Source organism: Argiope bruennichi, chromosome 11 (genome assembly GCF_947563725.1).
Source record: "Argiope bruennichi chromosome 11, qqArgBrue1.1, whole genome shotgun sequence".
Classification (NCBI taxonomy): Eukaryota; Metazoa; Arthropoda; class Arachnida; order Araneae; family Araneidae; genus Argiope; species Argiope bruennichi.
The window spans coordinates 98,849,390-98,852,032 of record NC_079161.1 but is presented as its reverse complement, the minus strand read 5'-3'; the positions used below and the strand labels follow the sequence as shown (position 1 = coordinate 98,852,032).

Below are 2,643 nucleotides of genomic sequence, written 5' to 3'. Positions count from 1 at the left end.
TAAAAACTGGCAAGTTACCTTTAAAACCAAAATCACCTAAAGTACGGAGGATGCCATACCGCCACGTACGATCGTACGCCTTTTCTATATCGAAGAATATAGAAACTAGATGGTTTCTCCGGACGAATGCATTTCGAATTTGAGATTCAAGCATAACCAAGTTGTCATTGGTAGAACGTCCTCGACGGAAACCACTTTGGAAAGGTGAAATATACCCATTTTTCTCCAGTTCATAGAGTAAACGGGCATTTACCATGCGTTCGAGCGTTTTACAGAGACAACTAGTTAAAGCAATTGGCCTATAGTTTGAGGGATTGGTAGGAACCTTTCCAGGTTTAAGGGTAGGTATCACAATGGCTTCATACCATTGTTCAGGAAAAGTTTGCTCACTCCAGATTCTGTTGAACAGGTTCAGGAGATGCAAAAGAGAGGTTTCGTCTAAATGGCGAAGCATACTGTAGGTAATCCCGTCGACACCTGGGCTAGTATCTCGAGTACGAGAAAGAGCGTTCCTTAATTCCACTATCTTAAAGTTATTGTTATAAGAGAGGACCATGCGGGTTCTAAACTTCAAAGGCACTTGTTCAGCTTGTCTCTTAATCGCACGAAAAGTCGGATTATTAGGAACAGAGCTTGAAACATCAGCGAAGGTTTCTCCAATAACATTTGCAATATCAAGTGGCGAGGAATATGAAGCCGTTTCTGTATTTAAGATGGGGAAAGCGAATTCTTTATAAATTCCGTTTGCCGCTTTAACTTTCTTCCACAACTGTGCACTAGATGTATTGGAAGTGATGGTAGATATAAAACTTTGCCAAGATTCTTTTTGACTGCGGCGCCGAATTCGACGAGCATTTGCTCTTGCTCTTTTAAATGCAACAAGATTTTCCGTGGTAGGATACCTGCGGAAAATACCCCAATATTTTCTTTGTTCCTTATAAGCATTACGACATTCATCATTCCACCATGGTTTGCGAAATTTGCGTGGAAGAGGGGTACGCTTTCGAATTGAAGCATCAGCGGCCTTAATAATGCAATCAGTGACATTTTGGACAGCCTCACTAATATCGGCAGATGAAATCATTTCTTCTGTAATCAATGCTAACTTAGTAAATGTAGCCCAATCTGCTTTTTGGAAAATGTATGTTGGTGGGCTTTGCATCAAATTACTATTATCATCATGAGAGATGACAAGAGGAAAATGATCACTATTATGTAAATCGCTTTCAACTGCCAAATTCAATAATGGGAAAATTGCCGGAGAGCAAATAGCGAGGTCAAGGGAATGGAAAGTACGAGTGGGTTCATGAAAGTATGTCTTTTCGTTGTTATTGAGCAGACAGAGACAGTTATCAGAAATGAATTGTTCTATCTGTCGCCCACGGGAGTTAGTGCTATCCGAACCCCACAAAGTACTATGCCCGTTAAAATCACCAAGCAAAATGAAGGGAGTTGGAAGCTGATCAACCAAAGTATTCAAATCGTCCTGCGAAATAACCCCATTTGGAGGCAAGTAAAGGCAACAGACCGTGACCAAGGATTTGACATGAATCTGCACAGCCACAGCTTGCAAGTTAGTGCGTAGATTAAGGATAGTACTGGGATAAAAGTTGGAGGTTAAAATGCACACTCCACCAGAGAATGATGCACCAGTTTCGTTATCCTTCCTTGCACAATTATAACCTCTTAATTTGAAGTGAATATCTGGTTTCAAAAATGTCTCTTGAAGAGCTACGCAAACAGGATTTGATTTATTAATGAGAGCTTTCATGTCAGTTAGCTTTGTCCGAATGCCGCGACAATTCCACGAGAGAAAGGTACCCATTAAGAAAGTTTTTTAACGTGGGAATTATAAAGGGCGTTAGTTTGAGTTGGCGTTATTTCGCAACTCATTTCAAGGTCATCCTCCTCTTCGTCGGATGGATGGAGAGCAATTGAATCGGGACTTTTGGACAATCCTCCAAAAATAGTAGGTAAATCCTTTTGGACTGTCCCCGTAGTTGCAAGTCCCAGAGCAACCGAATTTCGAATATTGGATTTTTTCAATTTTGATTTAAATTTTTCCGAAATCATTTCTTGTGAAAGGCCGTGTTTCGAAAGCTTTAATTTAAGAGCACGTGGAGGCTTTGGTTTTGGTTTACGTTTCGGTGGATCGTGAGATTCAGGAGCACTGTTTGTGGAAGGTTCTGTATCAGATTCGGATGTTTTTGCGGGAGGAACTTTTTCAGCAACAATCTGCGCACAATTTTTACATGAACAGTTTTTACAATATGATTTTTTAACAGCTGATGCATAGCTGACCCCAGGGGAAGATGTCTGTGCCTCGATTCTTCTTTTCGCTTCTGGATAAGAAATTTGTTCTTTTGTTTTCAAAGTTATAATTTCTTTTTCCAACCTCCAACGTGGACATGATCTGGAAAAGGAAGTATGTTCGCCATCACAGTTGACGCACTTTTCAGATGAGGTGCACTGCTGGCTATCATGTCCTTTCTCTGCACAACGGGCGCAAGTAAGTGTCCCGCGGCAGGCGATCTTAGAGTGCCCAAAACGTTGGCATTGAAAGCATCTCAGAGGGTTAGGTATAAAAGGACGCACTTTCAATCTCAGATATCCTATTTTAACTACTTCTGGCAAAGTAGGCAT

At 40.9% G+C, this 2,643-nt stretch overlaps 1 protein-coding gene across 1 annotated transcript; it reads right to left on the bottom strand.

The window, feature by feature from the left end:
• Positions 1-1,824: 1,824 nt before the first annotated feature.
• LOC129956800 (uncharacterized) lies at positions 1,825-2,643 on the bottom strand. Its single transcript, XM_056068745.1, has one exon. It carries the CDS (start codon positions 2,641-2,643, stop codon positions 1,825-1,827), a length of 819 nt encoding a protein of 272 aa, XP_055924720.1.

Excerpts from the sequence above, each read along its gene's own strand:
- LOC129956800 (XM_056068745.1), bottom strand. The coding sequence starts at position 2,643 with ATGCCTACTTTGCCAGAAGTAGTTAAAATAGGATATCTGAGATTGAAA.